Here is a 25,381-nt window from a genome sequence, read left to right on the forward strand (position 1 = left end):
TCCTTCCACATAGATTGTTTTCTTCTGAGGTATAAAATAATAAAATTAGGGGGAACATTTAGTGCTAAGAAAGAGTGGCTTGGTGGGGGAGCACTGAAGGGTTTGTTCATTTGTCACTTGGTCTCTTCCCTAATAACAATATCAGGGTTTGGCCATTAGCTGTATGTACACATAGAGTGTTTGTCAGGGGTTCCACTCTATGTAGCTCCAGAGAATAATACAATGATGTATTTATTATTTTTAGTTTCTGTCAACAATGAAAAGGCCTCTTTTCTTCAAACATGAGTAAGCCAAAAAGAGTTAACAAAGACATTATGGATGTAGTAAATTCTCCCTCTGTTCCAGTTACAAACTGCATCAGCCATTGAGTTTGCAGCACACACAGTTAGAAGTGTCCCTGGTTCAGAGAAGTGACAGAGTCACAGACTCTGAGTGAAAGCCAGGCTTTCTTGCTCACCCTGGGACAGATTTGTCTGCTCACAATGTGGCTGCAGCACAGAGAGGTAAAGTGACTTTCAAAATTTCTTCAATGTGTCTCAAGTCAGGGAGCAGTGTCCCGAAACATGGGTCAGTCACCTTGGCCTCTCCGAAGGAGCAGATGAGGGCTTCTGTGCCACTCCAGTTCGCATTTAATGAAACCATCACCAGCTATCTTTTCTTTGTGCTTAGGTTGTGCCTCTGACCTCTCTTCCTCTTGCTCACGAAGGAGATTGTGGGGTTTAGAGGGCAGCTCCACCTGGCAAATGTCACATGCCCTCTGCTAGCGTGGCACCTTAGGTGACTGTCTACCTAAGCTTCAGGCAGTGAGTTACTGGTCTGATTCACTCCCCCTCAGTCTGGTGCATCTGTCCTGGCAGTTGGATGTCTCCTGTGTCCATCATTCGGGTGTGCTGCAGACTGGGATCAGGGGAGGTGAGCGCTGCCACTGCCTGAGCTGTCTCAGCTCTCGTGCCCAGCTCACCACCCTCAGGCATGCAGCTGCATGATCAGCATTTGCTGATCAATTCCTGGCTTTCAAGGTTAAAAGAGAGAGGTAAAGAAGAGAAAAAATAGTGTGCTGCTTTAAAGGTAAGTGGTTGCTTGTGTATTTAGTGTAAGTACTTCTATGTCTGTGCTGCCAGTTAAACTGGTGAAATGGTATGGGTCATGCTGTCATTCAGTGAAGCGTATGGCTGTTATGTAAAGGTTTTAATTACTTTCTTCATCTGTCTGCTCAGGAACACCACGCGTCTGGCAAAATTTTGAGAAGGCTCAAGGCGTTAAAGAAAGCTCATCTAAATAAAGGAGGGTTAACGTGACATTGCAGTTACTTAATCCTGTATTGTCCTGCCATGTGACTGCAGGGATACTGAGGCACAGCATTTCTTTTGCCTAGTGCACAGTTTATGCTTTTCCTGTCATCTTGCAGAATCAGTTGCTTTGTTGAACACACCATGGGAAAGAAACAGAGGGGCAGCGTACTTTTCACAGCAAGGCTTCCACACACAGTGACATTTCCAAGGTACAGTGACAAGCTCACAGGCTGAAGAATGAATCAAAGGCAATCCCTACAGTCAGCTTTTGGACTTTTACCAGAATCAAGGAGAACTACGCTCTTAAGGTCAGCTATTCAAATTTAGCTAGAAGTATCTGGATTTATACAGAGCAGTTAATCAGCTTTCTGTTTGACCTTTATCTATCAAGTTAGTTCTCAAAGGATCAAGCTAAAATCTGAATATTTGTGTCAAATATTTTGCATGTGTCAAATGTTCTGCATAGACAGCGAGCACCTTGTCACTTTCTTGCACAAAGTTTGCAGTTTTAATTGCAAAGCCTCTTTTACCTTGCAGCTGAAGATCCTGACACACTAGCTGTATTAGTGAGGAATGGATGAATTATCTCTGAAAAGGACGTGCAATATGTAGATGTGCCAGATTTGTTTTTGAACGAATTTTCAAACTAATCTTTGGACTTTCTTTAAGCTGCTATTTTATTTTCTTTTGCTGCATTTGTCACAGTGTCTATAATGTGCAGGATTGCATATTCATACAGAATTACTTCATTTAAACTTATCAGGACATCTTGTTAAATGGGGAAGTGATTACCCTATAGACTATGACAACAGGATATGTGAATGAAGGAAATCTTGGAAAATACCACTGTTCCAGGTGGCATCACGAGGACAGCGGAGAAGATGATGGGCGCCCAGAGTGTCATGAAGGAGATGAAGAGGGCAACCAGCACAGGCTGACCCCATTTGAAAAACTAATGCAGGATATGTCTCATAATGAAAAAGTGGTGAAAGAATTAACACTGGGAAAGAGAATTGCCTTCTATCGAGTCAGAGGAGAAATAGGAAGTGGGAATTTCTCACAAGTGAAGCTTGGAATTCATTCCCTAACCAAAGGTAGGCACTACTGCATGCTGAGTGACCTATATAAATGGCCTCCTATGGGAAGAAAATGCTGTATGAACCTTAAATACACATATAGAGTGTTTGTGTGTGTGTGTGTGTGTGTGTGTGTATTTTAATGCTTTTGAGTTAATCTATAGATAGGGTCGCACACATAAATGCTCAGGGTTGGATTAGGCTTTAAAGAAACTAGAAACAATTTCTCTACCTGGCAGCTATTACAGGTGGAGTTCATCACTACGCTTCATGAAGTTAACACATCCTGTGGCTCAGACACTCCACAATTTGAAGTGTGGTATTGGGCCTCCCCTCCTATCACCTGCCCTGTCCATCCACTCTCTTCCCTGCCCCAGCTCCTGGACTGCAGGGATACAGGTGATGAATGCCCAGGATAGTGGGTTAGTCATGCTTCTGCCTGCAGCCAGAGGTAGCAAGGATTCCTTTGTTTCGCCACAAATTTTACTAGTATGGACAAAAAATTTTATTTGGTCATGGTAATTTTGGTGAGACATGCTATGCCCACTTAACTGACTCATTTGCTGATGGTTCTTTACTGTAAAAAGCTAGGATGGGGCTATAGGTGTGGAAGGAACAGGTGCAGGGGAACAAGCTGTGGTACTGCCAAACTGGTGTTTGTGTTGAATTGTCAGTTATTTTTCTTGTTTTAATTATACAAAGCACCCTATCTACTGCCTCTAGAAAGGACTTGAAGGGCTAGGTAACTGCAGTGGACACTTCAGTCATAAGTATAACTAAGAACTTGTCGTCAGCTGTCCTGTTCTGCGTTTGTCTGACAATAACAGAAATTGTTGTTGCTTTCCATCAGGGTGACTAGTTTTCTCTGTATCTTTGTACATTACAATCTTGCTTTTCTTCTAAGAGTCTTTACATTTCAGTTTGATTGGCTCTCCTTCCCTTCATCGTCTTACAGGTGAGAGAACAAGATATACCCTGAAACTATGTTATCTACTTTTATTTTCTTTAATCACCTCTTTCAGTTGAGATTTAAGAGGGGTGAAAGCTCACAGTTATCCCTCAGGTGTAGTGGTTGTTGCACTGGGAATCTAAGTGGAGAACCAATGATACTTAATTTTTCACATTTAAACCTGCCAACACCCAAGGATTGCTTTAGCTGGGTGTTGAGTTTTGATTATACTTGTTTCAGAAAAGCACATCTGTTCTGCTTGGCCCACAAGTTGTTTCCTCTTCTGTGATATTTCATTTTCGTCCTGAGGTAACTGTTTTGTGCTTACTGTTGGAGGAAATGCTGCTCCTGTACTGAGAACACAAAGAATGCTAACAAAAGGCAGTTAGAAATTTGATCTGGATGAACCCTTTGCTGAACTTAGGAAACAGGTTGCTTTAGTATCTGAATAGAGCTGATTGAAAAATTTTGAACTTCAGTGAATACAGTAAACTCGGACAAACTAAATACCAAAACCAAAACTGTACTTTTTCTTTTTATGGAAAAGGTTCTTTTTCAACAGAAATCTCTAAAATTATTTTTCTTTTTCTTTTTTTTTTTTTTTGGTTACATTGTTCACTGGAAAGGGAGTTGGTTTATTGTTGCTAAGTTTGTAACTATCATGAGAAAGGAAGAATGAAAGATAAATATTTTCTGACTCATTCTGCCTGTGAGTTTATCTGTGCCAATATATTGGCACATCTTCTGGATGTGTACAGAAGAGCAGGAATGTGTACATAGGCATTCATGTATACACACTCACCACCACCAAAGCGGATTCCATTTTTTGTCGTAGATACACATTGCTGTCTTGGCAATGAAATGGTGTTCCTGCACAGTGTTAATGAGTGCAAGTCTTTTTTTAAAATCTGATTGTATAAATAAAAGGCTTCATCATTAATGCTGGTCTGGTCTCTGTGGAAGAGGGTGGTGTATATGTCAGAGGGCTGTTCAGCTCTTCAGTTACTGCCAGTTTTAGTATGGTCTCCCTCCTGTAACATCGTGTATCAAAAGAGGAAACAATTTTGTTTTTCACTAAGATGAGCTTTTCTGTTGCCCTTGTGATCTGTTGATGCAGGACACATGATTTCTAGAGAGAGAGAGAGAGGGAGACAGAGAGGAAAAAACTTCAGGATCATACTGGATGATGAACCTTGTTTCCCTCACAAGGGCTGTCTTGGTTGTTTAGAAAACACAGAAAAATCTTTGGTGCTATGATGTGGGTGCCATGTCCCATGGCTTGGACAGGTACACTCTTCACTGGATAAAAAGCTGGCTGGCTAGCTGGACCCAGGGAGTGATGCTGAATTGAATTATATCCATCTGGATAGTCACTAGTGGAGCTCTGCAGGGCTCAGTATTGGGGCCAGCCCTGATTAATGTCACTAAGTTTGCAGGTGACAGCACATTAGGCAGGAGTGTTGATCTGCTGGAGGGCAGGAAGGCTCTGCATACGATCTGGACAGGCTGCATCAATGGCGACTGAGGCCGATGGTGTGAGGTTCAACAAGGCCAAGTGCCAGGTCCTGCCCTTGGGTCACAACAGCCCCAGGCAGTGCCACAGGCTGGGACAGAGTGGCTGGAAAGGACCTGGGGGTGCTGGTGACAGCAGCTGAGCATGAGCCAGGGTGTGCCCAGGTGGCCAAGAAGGCCAATGGCATCCTGGCCTGGATCAGCAATGGTGTGGCCAGCAGGAGCAGGACAGGGATTGTCCCCCTGTACTGCGCACTGGTGAGGCCACACCTCAAATTCTGTGTTTCATTTGTTTTGAATTCTTCACTACAAGAGAGACTTTGAGGTGCTGGAGAGTCCAGAGAAGGTCAACAGAATTGGGGTGGGGAGCACAAGCCCTGTGAGGAGCAGCTGAGGGAACTGGGGGTGTTCAGTTTGCAGGAAAGGAGGCTCAGGGGGGACCTTTTCACTCCCTACAACTGCCTGACAGGAGGGTGTAGCCAGGTGGGGATTGGCCTCTTCTCCCAGGAAGCAAGGGACAGAGTAAGAGGAAATGGCCTCAAATTGTGCCAGGAAAGGTTGATGATTAGGCTGGACGTTAGAAAAAATTTCTATATCACAGGGGTGGTCAGGCCTTGGAATGGGCTCCACAGTGACTGATGAAGTCACCATCCCTGGAGATACTTAAAAGACGTGTAGATGTGCCTCTTAGAGTTCTTTTCTGATTTATGTTTCTATGTGTGTTGTGTTATTCAAGAGCTTTGCCCACTATATTAACCTGAATGTTGGCAGAGATTTTCTCCAGAAATTCATGGAGTTTTCTTGCTAAGGACTGTTAAGTTCCTAAGCCCTGTATATTATTTTACGTGCCTTCCATCTGACAAAGGAAGTGTGAGAGAAGCTGAATAGAAGCACAGCTGAATAGAAGCAATTAAAAGCATTCAAAATTTATAGCTAGTAAGAAGTCTGTCTAATGTGACACCAATTGCAAAAGCAGGAATGTCCAGGCACCCAGCTTGCTTTTTTTTTAAGCAATTTAAACTTGATTTTGTTTGTATATTTTGTCCTTCTGCCATCACAGCATACACCATTTCTTCCTGAAACTATTTCCCAACCTTTTCCTAGTTTGTGGTGCTAAGATTTCACCTAGCATTTTTCAAACCTCATACACTGCATATGGTCAATCAAAATCTCTTTCAACTCTTTTTTAAGTATTTTTGTAAATAAGCTGCCTGCTAAAAATGTCCTGTTCAGCACAGCTGCTAAGCAAGAGTAATAGAGGTTTTGTAAACCAAGCATTGTTTGGAAGCAGAAAGGAAGAATTTAGAAAAGCAAAGGAAGGTGTCAGGTTTCTTTGCATAGAATGCATTTGCAGCTGCAATGATGTAGATTTAAAGGAGCTTGGTCCTGATTTATGGTGGTGTTTGAGTAGGATCAAGGTCTTCAGTTCAAAATCTTTTTTCCTCCTCCTCTTTCCTTTTAAAAATTAGCAGAAAAACTTACCAGGAGGAAAAGCAGAGCAAAATGGAAGGGGAAAATATTAACCTAGAATATTTTATTTTAAAGCCCAAATGTCCCCAGCTTACATGGTTAAGATTATAAGAGTCGTAAACATTTAGTTTTGCAAATATAACCTACTGCAAGTTGATGCTCTTTCCTCTTGGTTTAGGAGATCAATGTGCTATGAACATGACAAGGGTCTTTCACAAGGTCAGCAGTCACTGTCAGTAGTTGCATTTCCTCCTGGTTCACCCAGCTCCACACCACACAGGAGGTACCTGCTTCCCTGAGGGGCTCTCCCTCAGGTCCGAGAGAAGCAGTGTGACCAGAATAACTGCCCTGTACTCAGCACAGACTCCTGAAAACAGGCATGTCAAGGGATAATTCAGCACCTTCCACAAGAATCACATGTGCTTCAATCATCTTCTGCACTTCAGTAGGGAGATAATTGATTTCTATATCAGACTAAAAAAATGCAATATACCAAACATGGAGTTTTCTTGATCTGTACAGACACATGCATAAGTATCCTTAACATTCCATTAGATAAGTTGAAATACTAAACTTGAGTTAAAACTTGATAATATTCAGTAAAAACATGCATGCTTTTATACCTGAACATCTATAGAAATATAATAGCCTTCTCTCTCTTTTCTTACAGCAACAAGAGAACAATACCTTTTTTTCTAATTTATTCCCATTGACTAGAAACAAAGGTGAAGTTTTTTTCTGAAAGATTTATTAAAAGTGATAAATTTTAAAGAAATGGGTGATTGTTTGACTAAGATAGTCTTGAGGGAGGAAAAAAAAAACCCGAACAACCAAGAATCCCTTCTTCCCAGGAATAAATAGTTGTTTTTATTGCTGTGATCCATTTTAATTTTGCTGTCCTAATAAGTTATACAAAGCCACTGTAAACCTGTTTTAACCAGACTAATCCTTCAAATACCGGCTGTGTTCAGAAGAGTAAAGACAAAAGCTGTAACCTACAGACTAAAACAGGAACGTAAGGGCAACTGTGATTTACCTATTCATACTGCTCTGAGCTACCCTGATGATGTGGTACAGCTGCAGATATATATATGTGTTTTGTGGCCTTTGGCTTCACTATGTAGGCTTCCAGAAACATGTAGGATTTAACAGCAGCTTTGTATTACCAGAACAGTATATGCCAGCTAGATTTGCTGTTTTACAGGATCCCTGCAACTTACTCGACTTCACTGCTCAGAATAAAATAGACAAAGCCTCTAAATTCCTTACAAATTTGTCTGTCTGGTGGGAAACAAAGCACATAAATGTCACACCTCTATTAGTCTCCAAGTACCCAGCTCATCTGAGGAGCTCTGAGATAACAACAAAAGCACAGACTCTCTCTACCAGCAGTGAACACCAAAAGCAGATGCTGTACCTTCAAACATGTATAAGCCTGTCACAGCAAAGCACACCAAGGCAGCAGATGATTTGATCAGCCCTTGGAATACTCTACCAGCCTTCACTTACCCCAGCACCGAGTAGCATGTCCTAGACAGAAAGGGGCAGGGGTTGTGTGAAAGATTGCAGGGTTTAGTAGGCCCCTGCAGCTTAGTTTATACTGATGAGGTGAAATTTTATTGCACCTCTACAACTAAGCATCGTTGTATGTAAATGGTATTACCATTTGTACCTATTGCATTAACAACATGGGAAAAATCTTTTTCTTCTCAGAGAAAGTTGCAATTAAGATTTTGGACAAGACAAAGCTAGACAGGAAGACACAACGTTTGCTGTCTCGTGAGATATCCAGCATGGAAAAGCTGCACCACCCAAATATCATCAGGCTGTATGAAGTGGTGGAGACACTCTCAAAACTGCACCTGGTGATGGAGTATGCAGGAGGTGGGGAGCTCTTCACTAAAATCAGTACAGAAGGAAAGCTGCTAGAAACAGAGTGTAAAATAATCTTCTCCCAGATTGTGTCTGCTGTGAAGCACATGGTAAGTTGCTCTTACACAGGCATGCTGCCTCTCACTACTCTGAGCTCATTTTGTGGATATTTCTTTTGAATTTCAACAGCAGATGTACCGTTACCCAAAATTTCAGGCCCACATTTCTAAAAAGCAAAACCTCTACCAGCTATAGAAGAGCTGTTAAAGGTATCTGAGGGTTTTCATGTCCACGTCAAGTTATTGACTCTCTGTTGACAGCTTTTGGGAGGAGAGTGGAAACACCTGGTGGGTAGAATCACTCTTCTAGCACCAGTGCTCTATTTGCTTTAATATGCTGTGGGCACCAGTGAACAAAGCTTCCTTTCTTCCCTCCCTGTTTCAAAACATAGGATCAGTCACTCTTCGGCTTCCAGAGAGGCTGGTTAGGTGTTGCAAACATCCGGCTTGCTTATTAATGAATGCGTAAATCTGTCACTTAAAGACAGTCAATTCCTGGTCCTCACTTCGATGCAAATCTGTGAGGTTAACACCCAACAAGTCACTTCTTGCCTCGTCTTCAATACATACACTTAGGATGATGTTATTTGTGTAGAGACGAAAGCATCTTGTCAAGGCAGAAAAGGAGCAATTAATTACTTCGGTACATCTCTAAATTTTGCAGAGTGATTACAGCTACTTCAAAAAAATAAAAACACGGAGAACTGTTCTACAAGTTTGAGAAGCAGCATTCGTTAAAACTGGCTCAGGGTGCCCTCCGGTGGCTCCTGTCCTCCTTGCCAACAGCTTCTGGTGAAGTCAGAAACAAGGGTGATCCCAGGTCAGACGTCTGGAGACTGCATCACACACTGCTCGTGGCTTACATAAACAGCATGCATTTCCTATGTTTTTTTTGACGAAATGATCGTACGTGCTTTAAGTGGTGGATTAGTTTCAACATTTAATCCATAGGATAGGCACCCTGCAACTACAGGAACTGAATTTACATTTCAAAATTGCACCACATCTATTTCTTAGAATTAAACATAGGCTATCAGGCTGGCCAACTTCTTCATTTGTACACAGAGACTTCTGCCCATTTCACTTTTGCTAAGTCATCACATCCAGGCTACATAAATCCTACCTCCCTGCTGCCAGTCCACAAGGACAAAGAATCCCTGCCTGTTACTGATGAAAATTGAAATCGGATGCCAAAGGGTTTCTTTATTGCCTCCAGATACTGTAAGATGTTACTTCAAAGGATAAGGCAGAGTGTGCTTCTCCATTCCTTCTAGTTATTCCAAACATGAAGCTAAACTTTTAATCAAGACAGGTATGTCATGACTAAGCAGAGCAAATTCAGTTTGAGTCTGTAGCTACTTACTGGCATTTCCAATGGAAACAAGTAGAAATTATGGTGTACATATTATAGATTTCTAAAACTAGAACACCACTAAACTTGGTTGTCCTACAACATGAAGTACTGTGAAGCCCAATGCTGTGGTCCTTTTCTCTTGCCCCCACCAGTTCCTCATAGGACATTAGACATTAGATCACAGAATGTAATGGTAGCAAATTTCTTACTTTATCTGTGATAATGATCAGTTGGTGAATTAAATGTTTAAGTCTATAAGGTACATGTAGTAACTGCAAAAACAAGTGCTGTGAACCCTAAGAAAATACAGATTTTGCACATGAAAGGTGTCTAGTCTTGTAGAATTAGTCATGCTGCCCTCACACATTTGCGTAGTGAAAATAGTTGCTAATAGTTAACAAGCTGAGAGTGCTGTGCTTAAAAAATCCCTGCATCCTTCTTCTCCCCCTACTTGTTTTTGTATCCTTGGAGAATTAAGTTAAATTTGTTTAGTAATTTTTCCAATTGCAATACTAGTTTCTGAATTTGCTCAAGATAACTCCCTTTCTCCTTCAGGATAATTAACCAATTAGAGGTAGCTATTGAGAACTTTCCTGGAAACAAACCAATTCCAACTTTTCCTCTTCTTCCACAGCATGACAATAATATCATTCACCGGGACCTGAAAGCAGAAAACGTCTTCTACGCCAGTAACACCTGTGTTAAGGTGGGAGACTTTGGATTCAGTACAATAAGTAAAAGAGATGAAACTTTAAAAACTTTCTGTGGCTCTCCTCCTTACGCCGCTCCTGAACTCTTCCGAGATGAAAACTATATCGGCATCTATGTAGACATCTGGGCACTGGGAATCCTCTTATACTTCATGATGACAGGTAGCATGCCATTCCGGGCAGATACAGTAGGCAAGCTGAAAAAGTGCATTCTTGAAGGGACATACACTTTGCCTCCCTGCCTCTCAGAAAATTGCCAGAAACTGATAAAAGGAGTCCTTCAGCCAGTACCAACCAAGCGATACTCTGTCAAACTGATTATGAACAGTGAATGGATGCAAGGAATACAGTTCCCCAAACCTTTACAGACATTTAAACTGGATCCAAAATATTTATCAGACATCAGTACACTAAAAGAAGAAGAAATTGAAGTGAAAAATATTCTGGAAGATCTGGGAATAACAGAACAGCACATTCAGAACAACCGGGGAAGAGACGCACGCAGCTCCATAACAGGGGTCTACAGAATCGTGTTGCACAGAGTACAGAAGAAAAGGGCACTTGAATGTGTCCCTATCATGTCCCAGCCAGATCCAAAAGAAGACGACTCGAGGAACGGAATCACTTCTTACAGTGGCATTAAGCACACATCCAAGCTGTGTTCTATTTTATAAAACTGCACTGCAGGCTTTATGCTCAGCACATTTGACAAAGGGGATTATTTACTTAACCTTAAGCTATAGTGTTTTTTGTAACATTTGAATAAACCAAAAATGCCTCATTTTCTTTGCATTTCTCAATTAGCAGTGAAGCACTCAAAACCAGAGCTCTTGTGCATTTGTTTGACCATTTCTCCATATACTTGGTATAGCCAGAGCAAGAAACCAGTAACTGCAAAGATCATGAACGGAGGGGATCTTTTAATAAGCACCATGCTACTGCACTTTACCTGTTTGGGAGATTCTCTGCACAGGCATGTAACAGCTAACTTCTGAAAGCTGTACGTAAGCCAAACACAACTTCACCACTGCAAATCGGGACAGTTTTTGCAGAGAACTAAAGTTAAGCAGAGACCAGACTATAACCTAAACAACTGCAAATTCTTTTGAACTTCCTCATCAAATTTTACAAGTTAATTTTTAAAAAGCATTTTATTTTCTTTCAAGAAACATCAAAGCTGTTGTTGGCTGCAGTTCCCAACTTGTCATAATTGCAGAAGACAAATCAGGATTCAGTACTTCAACCCTGTACGCGTGGGTGCCTGACTGGTTGGGCTACCATCAATTACCCTTGTGACGCCTTCCACTGCTTGCACGATTCTACCACTCTGGAACTGCTTGGACTCCAGCTTCATTCCAATAAATAAAGATTTACGCATACTCCAAAACCCATGTAGTTTTAAGTTCTTGCCTTAGCCCTTGTTAGCAGCAGCTGAATGCAAGCAGCAGCAAAATCTGCTTATATTCACTGAGCATTACAGGCTTGTCCTCACTCCTGCCATCCTGCTTTGGCAACCAAAGCTCACACAAAGCTGATTGTGACACCTGATCACTGATCAAGTTAAAAGCTGGACAGTCTGACAACTCCAGTTTTTCTGAGCATCACCAAAATGCAGGTGCTCTGATTTTCAGCTTTAGTCGCTTATTCTATGCTTAGATCTTCAACAGCATCAACTCCAGTGCAAAAGACAAGTGTGGCAGCTGTTCTCTGAACAGGGACAGCTGACATGCCTAAGCTGAGAGGTAGAACCTATGAGTTTAGCTAAGGAAAGATACCCAACACAAGGTGTACACAGGTACAGCCAGTGCTCTCACATTTAAAGGCAGGATGGCTTATCTGTTATGACACCGATGAGACAATTTCACTTTAGAGGGCGTAATTCATATAAATGAGCAGTGGAATGACTCTGAAAAGCCGTGTATGGGAAGCCGAACTCAGTGAGGCTCAGCTGTGTACAAAGCAAGAACCAAGCCTCCACAGAATTCCTGAGGGTAAATAAAACAATACCACTTTTTATAAAACAGTAATTAATTCCATTTCATAAAGTGGGTACTAATTCCTCCACTATAAACAGTTTCCATATGAAAGCATTTTAAGTTGTCTTGAAACATAGCCCTGATAAAATTGTTTTACACCAGCCTAAGCAACTCTATTTTTTCCACTTTTGTAACGGAATTGCTAAGCAGAAAGATGCAGAATGTCCACACAGCTTGTGACCCCACAACTCTGTGTTTTTACCAGAGCCAGCTTCCTCTTTCCTGTTAAAGGAAAATGAATCCATCCTAAAAAACCAACAAGTCCGCACTACTCCAACAGGTTTCAAATATCTCAAACTTTATTTTAATAAAGGATCAGCCTCACAGACCTGTGAGGTTACTGTGCCAGTAGCTCACTTCTTGGCTTGTCCACTGCCAGCAATGGACTTTGTTCCATGACAGTTTGTTTTATAGGTGCCAAGGTTAAGTTTCATGAGGGCAACCTAAACCAAAATACTTGCAAACACTATCATCATGCATTGCTCCATCATTTTCAGCAGAACAAACAGATTAGTATTCATCAATTTATAATAAACAACTATTTTACCAAGGCTTGACTGTACAAGTACAGTAAGTTATCAAATCCTAGTGAGTGACAAGTAATACAAACACTTTATTACACACACACAAAAAATGTAATTAACAGAAATCATTGTTTGCTACTTTATATTAGATAATGTAACTTTGTAGAATTAGCAAAGAAATAAATTCAATGAAACTTCATTCTGTACATTAGTTCAACTTAAATATATATATACATATATATGTATGTATATATATATATATTACAAGCTTAAAAGGCTCATATCATAGTTCATTTCCAATCTGGGCTTTAAAAATCTACCAGAATGGACTCCCCATAACCACTGTAAATCTATCTACTGCTTGCAAAATGTGCTTTAGCTTGCACACTGGGGAAGGGGGGAAAGAAATAAAAGACTCCACTCCTACAGTATTACCAATAGTGAGAAGGACTTCAAAGTACAAAGCCAGATTCAAAGCTAGAAAGAGTCTTTTGGAAATGTATTATATAAAAGACAACTAACAGACTAGCGTTCCAGACAAAGTTATAAACATCACTCTCTTCCTTCGTTTGCCAATTAAAACAGCTCCACAATAGCTCTAAATTTTATTTGAAAATTCGGCTGTCTTTGATATTCTAAACCATCTATTATGGTGTCAAATCAATGATCCCCTTTCTTTAGAATAAAAAATTTACTACCTCCTTTCTTCTTCATTTTTCCTCCCAGTCTCCTGTGCTTAAAATGCAGGTATAAATCAGGTAAGATGTTAGGAGGAATTACATAGTAACTAACACAGTGGATCACAGTTTCTTCTAAGAAAACCACTTGTCAGCCTAGCTGTTCTTGATCCAGTCACTTTGACAGGGAAGAGAGGTTCTATTCCAGCAATGGATGTTCTTGGTTCTATGCCTGTCCCAAAGCAATGGGGTGATGGGAGGCAGACTGGGAGATGAAAGGGAAGGTGATAAAGTGAAAGAGAATTGCAGTATTCAGAAGGTTGACTGCTTATTGTCAAGGCACTGAGAACCCTAACATTAAAAGCTTGGACTATTTTGCACACACTTGAGTACTAGTAACAGTGTAGGTTTCAAGTCATTTTACATGGAAGAGCAGGCAGAAGATTCCTTTTTTTTTTCTGTGTATGAAGACTTTGTAACTGACTACTTCTCAGCAATTAAAAAAGTTCAGATATTTTAAGGAATCCCCACAGCACCTGGCAAGTCCTTCTATCTCCAATATACTCCTGATTTTAGTGTTCTGAAAATACTATAAAATCAGCACACCAAATTATGATGATTTTTTTCAAGGAGCCTAAACAGATTTTTCATGCTCCAATTAAGTACTAGTGTACACTGAAACTTCAGTGCTACTGCAATCCTTTTTCTCTCTCTCTCACCCTGCCCTCACACCTTGTCTCTTTCCCCACCTCACAGAGGTATCTTAATGCTCCCCATTGGAAATGGCGACAGTAACGCCTTCAGATTCTGTTGTTGCAGGGATTCTTGGCACTTTCTTAGCAGGGCTTGGGATGTGCTAAGAAGAAGGGAAAAAAAACATTAAATAGAGTTTTCTAGTTCACAGACATTCATACTTCATGGCTAGTCCAACTCACAAACAACATTCATGCTACAATGGACGGCTTGGCCTCAAGTCAATCAAATTGGTCATGCTTCATGCAAACAGATCGTGTGAGAAGAGCCAGTATGTTCCTCTTTCATTCTTGTGCAGTTTTGTTCTTTTTATGATGAAATGTATGTTACATGTGTTAACAAAGTATTCAATGTAACTTGTAAAACCACTTCCTCTTAACATACATGCACATGCTAAGGCAAACATGTAAGTGGTTCCATCATTTACATCAAATTTTAAAAGAGTGCCGAGTGTTCACCTCATGAACAATGCCTGGGTGGACAACTCCAACTCTTGCTTCCAGAGGTCCATCACTCATGAGTGGCCGCCGGGCATAAGTTCTCCTGTGTTTTTCATCCACACGCACAAGGTACCATGTTCCTTCAAAGAGATCCTCAACTGAACACTGTGGAATATAATTGGCTGTAAGAAAGGGAATAACGCACTGTTAGTTGTTTCCTGGTAAGAGTTTTACCCAACACAGGCCTTTGCAGATTGGATGCACTGAGACAGAAAAAAAATAACCCACCATTTTTACTTCAGACACGTTGGGCAAAATTAACACAAGCTACTTAGAAGCAGAAAGGGTAGGACATTTCCTTCGTTCTACACCCTAATCATTTAAAGTCTGGCGGATTAAGTGATAAGCATTTTACTTGAGAACTAGGAATGATTGACATTAGGTTCTTACCCAAATGATGTGTTTCCTGTCTGAGCTTCATATTTTCAGCAAAGACATCAGGTGCAATACATTTTCTTGAGTCAAGTCTTGTTTTGAGATCAGAAAGGCTAGTAGTTATTTTGTCCAGTGCAGAACCTGCAATATAGAACAATCATGTAAGGGAGAGTCAGTACTGAGAACTGCACACTACTATGTGAACATTCAAAGTACTTCACCTATAGAATCTGAAGGATTAGTAATTTAAAATATTCCCAATTACCAACTCAAAATATTTAACAGAGTTTGAAGACTATTATTTATTTGTTCAAGGAGGCACTTAAACATGCCCTGGAGCCAGACATTCTCAGTGCGGCACTGCTGTCATTAAGGCACTGCCCTGCAGGTTTCCTTATGCTAGTGGGTTGTGCAACAAGGCATCAAGAGCGAGCTGAGCAAGGGAGGCAAATGACATCACCTCCAGTCACTCACCAGGAGTGGCGTCCTGTGTGACCCTGATGGAATACAGGGTAGCAGCAAAACCAGAGCCGTATGAGAACACACTGATTCTCTGTCCCGCAAGCTGCTCTGGGGAGTACCTGCAAATCATACAACAGCTTTTTAAAGTCAGAACTAAGCCAAAGTTCCAGTTTTAAATAACTAGAAACTGCATCTAGCTTTGGAAAAGCAATCAGCAAATTATAGTGTCTATAATACATATTTAGCATACTATGCACATAAATGCTGGCTTTTAAAAAAACAAATTCAAATACTGCTGTTATGTGATGAGTTTGAAAGCTGCCTGGAGCAAAACATGCATGAGAAATGCCCCAGATATGATGAAGGCAGACAGATTTCACTCTTAAGCAAACTAAAGCCAAAAAAAAAAAAAGAACACATCTTGGAAGACAGTGTCAGAATAAAGAAAAAAGAAAACAGAAAAAAGAAAACAGGAAACAGGAAAAAGGAAACCAGGAGTGGTTTAATATAAACTTAATATGATTTTGTAAAAGGCTGTATTTGAAAAAAAATATTAATTAAATGCTAATTTAATTTGGCTTTACTTATAGTAAGAGAGAGAAGACATTCAGATTTTTTCCACTTGAGGAATGTTTCTAGGGGAAGGAAGAGGGGGAAAAGTGGGGCTGAGAACACTACCTTACAAATAAGACCCTACTTTGCAAGGCAATAAGCAGCTGTTTTGCATCAGCTTCTGACACAGACCTTTTCAATCTGTGTGACACCTGATCTGAATATGTGTGCAGAATTGTGTTTTAACTTTAGTTTTTCTGCTTAAGGCAATCTTGTAGGGAAAGGTTTGCTAGATGACGCTTTTACAAAACAATTTTCTGAAAAAACCTGTTATGACCTTACGCATAAACAGCTTTTCTCAATTTTATTTTTCTCAATTTTTAGCTTACTGGGCTAGAAGCGAGGCAAGGCAACCATAGACTGAAGGGGTATACATATTTCCATTCTGATTGGATACAAGTAACGAAGCTTTGGTTTTCTGATTGAAGAGCTCTGCACTAGCTTTCATAAAAGCTTTTTCCACATCTCTGTCAAAGTATGTATCTTCAAGTTTTATATCCCTATTCAAAAGAGAATAAAAAAAAAAGAAGTTCAAAACCAGTTACTAAGTAGCAGAAGGTAAAAACATCTTGGATGTGTAACAGATTATGTGGATAAGGAAGACAGCAGTCATTCTCACCTGAAAGCTTCCAGACCACTGAAAACACCATTTGCTGTTTCTGGGTTCTGGTCACTGAGAAAGTCATTCAGCAAGAGTCTAGCCACAGATTTCTGTACCAGTTTACAGTATGGAGAATGGAAGATCATGAATCCAAAGTCATTCAAGGTGAAACGTCTGTCTGTCCCCTCTGGAAGTGGCAGAAGTGTTATGTTACAACCTCTGTTTAGTGCTCACTTCAATTATGGAAATAAAGCAGGGAGCTGGCAGGACACCAGTCATCATAACATGTTGGCATAGCAGAGACACAAACATACAAGTAACACTAACTACTGCTGTCAAGCGCACCTAACACACTACACTGCTTCTTTTTAAAAATTCTTTTTTTACCACCTTATGCACCAGGTAACAATGTTTGCTCTTTCTCTAGAACAAAAAGCTACGTTTAATAGGATCTCTGTATTTCTACCCAGCATTTTGACAAAATAATCTACTTAATTTGCCTCTCTTCACACTTATGCCTCTTAATATAATTGAAGCAATTACTAAACATATTGGGTTAAAAAAAAATCAGTATAATTACAGAACATTTAAATATTAACCTAAATTTCTTAAAAGCCTGGATGGAGGTGGGTAATAGTATGCTTTTAACCAAGGCATTATATCTTACCCCAACAAATGCCTGTAGAGACTACTGCTTACAGACTGTCAGGAATTTAGCCATGGCAGAACAGAAATAAATCACTTTTTTACAAGAGAAAGCAAATATTTTGATCACTTCAGAACATACAAACATGGAGAGACTCACACACTAGTTTTTAGATCAGATACTAAAACTGCTTGTGTGGTACACACTCAAGCATCTGCCAATCCTGCAGTATCATCCGGAGAGGCTACGCACCCTTTTGCCACTGGGCGTGGATTTTGTTGCGATAGACAGTGTAGCAGCGGTCCAGTGCACTGAGGTAGCACTGTATGGAGAGCTTGCCATCCACTACAGGATATTCAGAGACCATGTCTGGTTTATAGAAGTCGTACGCATGCTGCATATGGGTTCCACGCAACCCTGGTGGACAGAAATCGACAAAAGATGCAAATTAGTTTATTCAGCTGCTTTGAGTCAATTGGGGTGTGCCAGTTGGAACATGTGGGAAAAGAAGCAGTTTTGGCCCCAGTTCAGCAGTTTTCCATGGCACTTCTGGTCTTTTAAGGTAAGGTTTCACACAGTCCTCAATAGACTGTAAAGCAGAGTAGGATTGAGCATAACAAACACATGCAATAAAGGAATGTCATATTGTCCTAGAAGTAGAATGTTGTTTTATTCAGCTCTAGTATTACTCTATCAATTTTACTGGAGAATCCTCAAGGAGATAAAACAAATAGGAGCACCTCTAATTGTTCCCTGCTGCATCCAGTAACTGGACTTGGCTGAGTTAGCCCAGAGCAAGAGGAGACAAGGAACAATTTCTGACATTAATGGGAGTTAATCTGCCGCTTCAGCAAGGCACAGAAACCAGGAAGAGGCTCCAGGGCAAATGCAGTAATCTGACCTGAACAGTGTATGTTCTCCCACAGGACTAACCTCTCTCAAAAATCAGTGGTGCATTTGGGCCGACCAGCATGGCAACAGCACCGGCTCCCCCAGTGGGCCTGGCATTTCCAGAGGCATACACAGCGATGTCTCCAGCCACCACGAGGGCATAGCGTCCTGGGAAAAATACACAGGAAAAACAGTGAGAAGCCACGGGTCTGGCACATCTTAACATCCATCAGCAATTTTTACACTATAGTTATAGAGGAGATGACACCAAGAATAAAGGGCTCTTCAATTTTGTCTTTTCTCCCACATATCAATTGGCAATCACCAAAATTTACAGAAGACCTTCACATTAGTAGTTATGTCATTATTCATGCTATAACTGAAGTGGCAAATGCCCAGGACATTTAAGAAAAAGACTTTAGAAGAGAAAAACAGTTTACCCTCTCAATTTTATATGGTTAAACATGACTGCTGTCATTGTAGGGCAGACTGATGTGAGGGTGACATAACTTTTCAAGAAAATACCCTTGACTTACCATCCCAGGAACTGGACTCAATCCAATTAATAGCATTAAAAAGAGCAGCAGTGCCTCCATAGCATGCATTGGTGGTGTCAATTCCTTCTACATCTGTATTACCAGACTCTTCAAAAAGCTGCATCAGGACAGTCTTCACAGATTTTGATTTGTCAATTATGGTCTCCGTTCCAACTTCTAATCTCCCAATACAATCATAGGAAAGGTTGTTCCTCTCCATGAGCTTCTGAACCACAGTCAAGCAGAGGGAATTGATATCCTCACGGTCAGAGCAGAACCCCATCCTTGCCTGGCCTAGCCCAATGGTGTACTTGCCAGCATCCACACCATCATACTTCTCCAGCTCTGTCTGGTCAACATACTGAGAGGGAAAATATATTTCCAGTGCCACAATTCCCACATCTTTGGGCCAACAGGATTCAGCATTCACTGGAAGAGACCCAGGCATTGTGGCAGATCTTTAAGAAAAAAAAAAAAGAAAACCACAAAACCACATGATGTACTCACATATATTTAGAGAAGCCTACTTTTAGTTCCTGTATTTGTAAGGAAAAAGTTGCGTTGCAAGTACTCTATAATCTCATTTGCAAAAGGCAAGCCTTTGCCTCTGGTGAAGCTTCGGTATGAACATACTGTAAACATCATTAGTTTTATAAGATTTTATTAAGTGGAAATACGTATTTCAGCCCCGGAGATGAACAGACATAGGTTAAACCCAAGCCTTCTGAAGCAAAACACACACTTACCAAGTGTTAAGTGTTTGAGAAATTGATGTTCAGTATCTTACTTCTGCTTATATGCAAAGTCTCAATTTTGCATATAACCAAGCTAGAAACATTGGACATTTTTATTAGCATTGCTAGTTGAAAACCCTTACTAGGAAATCACTATCTTAAGAGAGGCCAGGACTCTTCAAAGTATTTTTTTATTTTTAAACAAAGCAACATAGGTCACATTGTTTTGTTTACACTTGCAACAAGGCAGAATTATTTCAGTGTGGGGTGTTTTTTCTTGATTTTTGTTTTCAGGGGTGTTTTTTTTTTGTTTTGTTTTTTTTTTTTTTTTTTTTTTTTTTATTTGTTGCATACTCTATTCTGGCATTCCAAAACACTGGATAATACCATACCTGGAGGAGTATTTCATGAGCTAAGATGAACGATGTTCTCCCTGATAGGCCGAGTTACCTTATCCTAACCCCACAACCTTCCTGTCACCACACTTGGGGATTTACTTCTCCCAAGGACACACTACACCCCATTACTTCAACCCTCCCTCAGTTACACAGCCCGGCACCATCCTCCTCAGCTTACATCCTGACACGGCACTCGTCCCATCCGTGCCCGGCTGCAAGCTTCCAGAAGCCAGGACCAGCTGCGTAAGGGCACAGAGAACGGCCCTACAGCGCTCTGCGCGGTTTTAAGCAAAAGAACCGATTTCGCCTTGCTTGTGTCCCGTGCTGCCGCCCCCGCCCCCGGCAAGGCTATCCATAACCCACCCGGGAGCTGGGCGAGAGCCGCGGAATGTGCGAACAGGGTGTGACAGCGCGCCACGGCCGCGGGCTGAGCCCAGCGCCACGGCCGCGGGCTGAGCCCAGCGCCCCGCCGCCCCCCGCGCCCCTCGCGCCGCCCGCCTCTTACACGCTGCGGAATCCCATGGCCGCCTCCCGCCGCGGTGCGCATGCGCGCCGGGGGCAGCGCGCGTGCGCAGCAGCCGGCCCGGCCGCCCAGCCCGGGGTGCGCGAAGGGCCGGGACAGCGCGCTCGGCCTCGCCGGCCGGCGCGGGACAAAAACTCCCACGGGAAATAAAACTGAATTCGCGAGCGCCCGAACCCCCGCTGTGGGGAGGCTTCCTGTGCGGTCTTGGCTGTGTTTGTTATTTTGGACAAGCCCACGGCACCTCGCTTCTATTTGCAAAGCGGAGCGGTGCCGTATCGCCGTATCTTGGTTTAAACTAGACAGATAAAAAACCACAAACAGCCCACAAACTGAGCAAACCCATAATTATTCCTGCCTCCTGGCAGCTGTCGGGCGGGACTTTGGACTTGTTATGGTACAGCAGCAGGCTGATGCTGTTTGCGGAGCGGCCATCACCTATTCGCTGGAGCCACAGCCAGGGGAGGGAGTGTGCTGGTCCAGAGGGAGCGTGCCCGGGAGCTGCGGGGAGCAAGGGATGTCCCTGCTCAGCACCGTGAACAAGTCACACACACGGCTTGGGGACACACAGCAGCGCTGGGGTCCAAAACCTGCCTCCAAGAGCTGTGTTCTACCCCAAATCTGCACAGGCACTGCAGGAAGACACTTTCTGGCTCCCATATGAGTGGAGATACGCTGCCCACAGAGACATCACAAGGTACCAGCTGGGAAAAGAGCTTCGAGCTTCAGCTTTCTGGCACAAAACACCTCATTTTTTTTTTTTTTTTTCAAAAAGGAAATTCCAGCTTATCAATGTCTGGCAGCCATGCTGAGGGTGAGCCATCTACCCAGAGTAGAGCTCCAAAGACCAGAAAGCTTAAAGTTGGAGGCTGCAGAGAATCTCAAAAGGCCTAACTTTATTTAAGATTTATACAGAAATCATTGAATAACTTGAGTTAGAAGAGACCTTAGAGATCATCTCATTCCAAACCCCCAGCCATGGGCTGGCACACCTTCTACTAGACCAGGTTGCTCAATGTATCCAGCCTGGCTTTAAACACTTGCAGGGATGGGGCATTCACAGCTCCTCTGGGCAAACTGTGCCAGTGCCTCACTACCCTCACCCTAAAGAATTTCTTCCCCATATCTCATCTAAATGTATTCTCGTTTGAAACCATGCCCCCTTGTCCAGTCATTACATGTTCTTGCAAGAAGTCCCTCTCCAGCTAATTTTTAATAAGCTCATTGTAAATACTGAAAGGGTGCAGCGAGGTCTCCCTGAAGGCTGCATGGAGCACGTAATGGACTTGACCAATAACGGGCATAGGAGAACAGCAGCTTTTAACCAAGCAGTGAATTATTGGGAAAATCAATATGCCAAAAGGAATTATATTATTGATGAGAGCTGATGAAAACCAGTGTTTTCTGTGCTTGCTCCTTGCAGAATTCTGAGATGCCAAAACTGGCATACAATTGCTATTACTTGCTGCAGTTCTGTCATCAGAAAACTTTGTGTAGAACACAACTAAAGGGTGGGTGTTTCTTTTGTCTTCCCAGGCTCACCAAATATCAAGTTCACCAGTCACACTTAGCAGAGTGGCAGTCTGGGCTGCTAGACTGCACTGCCATGAGAATCACTGCTTTGTAAGTGTACTCTGACCATTGAAGGAAATAGGACATATGACATCTTAAGTCAGTCAGTCATTACAGAAAAAAAATTTGTTTACTCAGTGTAAAACAGACAGTTTTTTGTCTTCCTCGTCAAACAGCAAAAAACATCCTGAGTTTTTACTGAAAATGAAAACTTTCTTAGAAGTATGATTTGTTTCAAAATAACACGAACCCCACATGCTTTGATTTATGAAAATGAGAAACATGCTTTGTTTCGTGTCTCCTTATGATTCTGCTAGGAATGAACGAAAAGCATAAGACAAGCCACTTCTTTCTGCTTGTGATATCAGAAACATGTTCGCTTGTAATGACTGGTGGCATTATTGTCTTTCTTAGGAATTTGAACATACTATGTCAACAATTTGACTCTGTTATTTCCTACCTAAGTTTTTAATTCTAACGCAACACTTTACTCAAAGGTAGAAAATAAGTCCCGGCCTTGTTTGCTATAAGGGATGCCTTTGGCTCCAGAGGACCGGTGAGACGGGCTGTGCCCGTGGCAGCCCCGGCTGCGACATCACCGACTCGTCCCCGCAGGGGCCCGCAGGTGACACTCGCGCGCACGACACCCGTGCCGCCACCAGAGGTCGCCGCTCCCGCCCGGACCGCTGCCACATCCCGGCGGGACGCTCAGCTGCGGGCGGCGGGATGGGCTGGGACGGGCATCCCCGCGGGATGTTCGCTCATCGCCGTGCGCCGGGATACAGGCAAACTGCGCAGAGCCGCGGGGACGGAACCTTGGACGGAGCCGTGCGGCCCCACCCGCAGGGATGGCGGCACATCCAAGCACGAGGCTCCGTCACAACACGGGTGGGCGCCGGGATGCCCACATCCTGCGGCAAACGCCATCAGGAAAGAAGGCGGCTGTATCCCTTGGGGCAGCACCTGGTTGCCTTCGCATGGGCGATGGGTGGTGGCACGGGCCGGGAGACACGCTCAGTCTGCCTTTCCCGGCTTGGGAGGGCGACGCAGTCGCGACATTGGGAAGCAATTAAGGGACACACCGAAGGCTTCTCGGTTGCCTCCGAGACGGGGCTAGAGCCCGGCGGAGCCCCGCAGCAGCCGCTCACCGCAGCTCACACAGCCGGGGGCCTCCCCCCAGGGCAGGACGGCAGGCAGCGGCCGGGACCCCCATTCCGGGATGCGGTTCCTTCGGGACACACCTGATTGCCCGGGTAGTGAGCGTCGCTCGCTGCGCCGCCCTACGGGCCGTGATGCTCCGGACAGCGGCTGGCGCGGGATGCAGGGTAACACCTGAGTTAGGACACCCTGACACACCTTTTTGGGGTGCATTTTATCCTTTTTTTTTTTTTTTTCTCATTTTTATTTTTTTTATTCCCCCCCTGCCCCGCTACGGGCGTTCCTCCGAACGCGCTCGCACCCACTGGAAGCCGCTCCCAGCTATGCCGACCCTGCGTGCGGCTCCCCCTCCCAGCCCTGTCGCCCCTCGCGTGCTTCCCCCACGCGGCTCCGCAGCCCTTCGCCCCCGGCCCGAGTGCCTCCGCGGCCCGACCCGCGCTCACCCGTCGGAGGTGATGGCTCCCGGTGTCGTTCCCGATGTCGCTCCCGGTGTCGCTCCCGGTGTGACTCCGCACGCACTCAAGACAGCACCGGGCTCCGGCGGGCGTGCGGCCCCTTTAAGCAGCTGCGCCGCCCGCCGCCCGGCGCGCGGCCTGAGCGGCAGCGCCGTTCGCCAATCACAGCCGCGGACGCCCTATGTCCCGCCCCCCGCCCGGCGCGCGGCAGGCGGAGCGGGCGGGGGGAATGGCGTGAGAAAGTGACGCGGCATGGGCAGAGGGCGGTGCGCCAATGGGGACGCGGCAGGGGCGGCGGACCCCCAATGGGAGCCGTGCGCCGTGCGGGGACAGCCAATGGGAGCGCGCGGCCGACCGCGGGTGAGGGTAGGAAGGGCTCGGGCTGGGCGCGAGGCGGTTGCCTGGCAACGGCAGTGCCCGCGTGTCCCGGCCCGAGCCGCCCGGAGTGTCCCGGCCCCGGCCCCGGCCCCGGCCCCGGCCCCGGCCCCGGCCCCGGCCCCGGCCTCGGCGCGTCCTGACCCCGGCCCATTCCGGCCCCGGCTTGTCCCGGCTCCCGCCCAGCCAGCCCCACAAGTGTCCCGGCTCCGGCGTGTCCTGACCCCGGCGTGCCCCAGCACCGGGGCTCGCACGGGGCTCTGCCAGCAGAATTGCTTCACGGAGGATGTGATGGATGTCCTGCCCTGCCCTGCCCTGCCCTGGATCTTCCCGTAACATTTTCCTTCGAGCTTGTTAAATGCTCCGTGTGCCAAGCCGCATATCACGGGGTTGCTGCTCTCTGACAAATTGTCATTGTGTGGGTTCCTCCTGCCAGCTTCGCTTGCCTTTAGGCCGTTCGATGATTTATTGTCACCTAATCCATTGCTGCACACCCCCAGAGAACTGGGAGAACAAACCTCTGTTGCAAATGGGAAGCTGCTTGACAAAAGTCAAATACAAATTTTGTACCCTGGATGATTGGTTTGTAAACCACTGCTCAAGTCAAGGAAATGTACTTCCTTAGCAGCTGTCAGGTTCTGTGAGATCTGACTGATGAAGGCAGCAGAAGACACCAGCTTGCTCACCCCACTCCATTCCAAAGTTTTAAACCAGCATTTTAGGGGCAGGTAAAAACACTGCTAAGGAAATGGAAAAGCCATCATTTAAAGTGTTAACTCCTGTCCTGTTTGTTCAATCTGTTTTAAACTAGCAACTGTTTAAAACAGTTGTTTTAAACAGTTAAACAGTTAAAACAGTTGTTTTAAACAGTTAAACAGTTTTAAACTGTTGTTTTAAATGTTTTAAAACTGTTTAAAACATTTCTAGTTGTAGAAATGGAAAAGCCATCATTTAAAGTGTTAACTCCTGTCCTGTTTGTTCAATCTGTTTTAAACTAGCAACTGTTTGGTATACCATGTGCAAGGAATATCATCACAGATTTGTCACATAACTATGTGTAGTGTGAGGATTGAGAAATACTACTGAGAAATCAAGAAAAGTTTTGCTTGTGCGTGCCACCCTTCAGTCTCCTGATAAGCTTGTGCCAGTCACTGTTACAAGCCAGTTCCGTTTGTAATTCTGAAAAAAACATGTTGACAAAATGCAAATTCAGTAGGTGATGTTGTAGTTACATCATGTAGACACAGTTACCTCCTTTGCTT

At 43.7% G+C, this 25,381-nt stretch overlaps 2 protein-coding genes across 5 annotated transcripts; one reads left to right on the forward strand and one right to left on the reverse strand.

The window, feature by feature from the left end:
- Nucleotides 1–13,809, forward strand: NIM1K (NIM1 serine/threonine protein kinase). Of its 2 annotated transcripts, none has more exons than XM_068176164.1 (4): nucleotides 1–1,600; nucleotides 1,998–2,376; nucleotides 7,988–8,281; nucleotides 10,219–13,809. In XM_068176164.1, exons 2-4 carry the CDS (start codon nucleotides 2,095–2,097, stop codon nucleotides 10,966–10,968), a joined length of 1,326 nt encoding a protein of 441 aa, XP_068032265.1. In that variant the 5' UTR covers nucleotides 1–1,600; nucleotides 1,998–2,094; the 3' UTR covers nucleotides 10,969–13,809. The 2 variants fall into 2 exon arrangements, with proteins under 2 accessions (XP_068032265.1, XP_068032266.1); XM_068176165.1 differs by having other exon boundaries at nucleotides 2–1,600; nucleotides 1,998–2,386; nucleotides 8,013–8,281.
- On the reverse strand, nucleotides 9,233–23,877 carry HMGCS1 (3-hydroxy-3-methylglutaryl-CoA synthase 1). Of its 3 annotated transcripts, none has more exons than XM_068176161.1 (10): nucleotides 23,733–23,877; nucleotides 18,908–19,365; nucleotides 18,414–18,539; nucleotides 17,733–17,897; nucleotides 16,853–17,021; nucleotides 16,563–16,733; nucleotides 15,634–15,740; nucleotides 15,175–15,300; nucleotides 14,743–14,906; nucleotides 9,233–11,642 (listed from the first exon to the last, which is right to left on the reverse strand). In XM_068176161.1, exons 2-10 carry the CDS (start codon nucleotides 19,353–19,355, stop codon nucleotides 11,526–11,528), a joined length of 1,593 nt encoding a protein of 530 aa, XP_068032262.1. In that variant the 5' UTR covers nucleotides 19,356–19,365; nucleotides 23,733–23,877; the 3' UTR covers nucleotides 9,233–11,525. The 3 variants fall into 3 exon arrangements, with proteins under 3 accessions (XP_068032262.1, XP_068032260.1, XP_068032261.1); XM_068176159.1 differs by lacking the exon at nucleotides 23,733–23,877 and adding an exon at nucleotides 20,545–20,585; XM_068176160.1 differs by lacking the exons at nucleotides 9,233–11,642; nucleotides 23,733–23,877 and adding exons at nucleotides 12,608–14,387; nucleotides 20,545–20,585.
- Nucleotides 23,878–25,381: the final 1,504 nt, after the last annotated feature.

The sequence above is a fragment of the Anomalospiza imberbis genome, chromosome Z, assembly GCF_031753505.1.
Source record: "Anomalospiza imberbis isolate Cuckoo-Finch-1a 21T00152 chromosome Z, ASM3175350v1, whole genome shotgun sequence".
In the NCBI taxonomy this organism is placed as follows: Eukaryota; Metazoa; Chordata; class Aves; order Passeriformes; family Viduidae; genus Anomalospiza; species Anomalospiza imberbis.

What these genes read in the sequence shown, in the direction of transcription:
- NIM1K (XM_068176164.1), top strand. Translation starts at nt 2,095, where the DNA reads ATGACAACAGGATATGTGAATGAAGGAAATCTTGGAAAATACCACTGT. An exon ending in TGAAGCTTGGAATTCATTCC is followed by an intron (nt 2,377 to 7,987) that starts CTAACCAAAGGT and finishes TGCATTAACAAC; the next exon opens with ATGGGAAAAATCTTTTTCTT. An exon ending in TGTCTGCTGTGAAGCACATG is followed by an intron (nt 8,282 to 10,218) that starts GTAAGTTGCTCT and finishes CTTCTTCCACAG; the next exon opens with CATGACAATAATATCATTCA.
- HMGCS1 (XM_068176159.1), bottom strand. An exon ending in TGAGTCCAGTTCCTGGGATG is followed by an intron (nt 18,540 to 18,907) that starts GTAAGTCAAGGG and finishes TATTTTTCCCAG; the next exon opens with GACGCTATGCCCTCGTGGTG. An exon ending in ACAGGAAACACATCATTTGG is followed by an intron (nt 14,907 to 15,174) that starts GTAAGAACCTAA and finishes CCTTTCTTACAG; the next exon opens with CCAATTATATTCCACAGTGT.